General features: G+C 43.0%; 1 protein-coding gene across 1 annotated transcript in view; it reads right to left on the bottom strand.

Moving 5' to 3' along the window:
* Window positions 1-486, bottom strand: part of LOC306781702 (membrane-spanning 4-domains subfamily A member 4A-like) — a 10,265-nt gene continuing 9,779 nt past the window's right edge. The window contains exon 7 of the mRNA XM_079274679.1: window positions 1-266. Within this exon, the coding sequence (XP_079130805.1) occupies window positions 225-266 (42 nt within the window). The 3' untranslated portion in view covers window positions 1-224. The remainder of the gene's footprint in view (window positions 267-486) is intronic.

The following is a 486-nucleotide window of genomic DNA, read 5'->3' as shown; positions in this document are numbered from 1 at the left end:
GAAAATCAATCTTCAGTTTATTGAATGAATGTAAAAACAGACGGAACAGTTTTCAGAAACCTGTCGCCTCATCATCACGTATTCATATTCAAACATTCAAACGTGTCTCACGTTACTGATACCCGTCACATGGAAACAGATTAGAATGACAGGACAGCATGAAAGTACTCTGCTGTATTACTGCAGTACATGTAGTAGTACTCTGTGTACTCGGAGCTCGGCTCTCATTCGCTGCCCAGCAGAGCGACCTCGCTGCCGACCTGCACCTGGAGGTCAAACAGAGGTCAGACAGAAAGCTCAGCGTCACCTCGATGAACATCCGCTGGATCCAACATGTCCCACAATGCACCTGGATAGTGTCTCTCAAACTCAACACATCCAGTTTGTAACAAAGACTTTATGAGGATGAAACTGGTGAAAGGTTTTAATTCACTTTAAAGTAACATCTGGTGAAATGAGTCCGTTTGATTATTTCTCTCTTTTAAC

This window comes from Melanostigma gelatinosum (genome assembly GCF_949748355.1).
Source record: "Melanostigma gelatinosum genome assembly, chromosome: 9".
NCBI classification, from domain to species: Eukaryota; Metazoa; Chordata; class Actinopteri; order Perciformes; family Zoarcidae; genus Melanostigma; species Melanostigma gelatinosum.
Note: the sequence above shows the minus strand (reverse complement) of the source record. Positions and strands in the feature narration are given on the sequence as shown.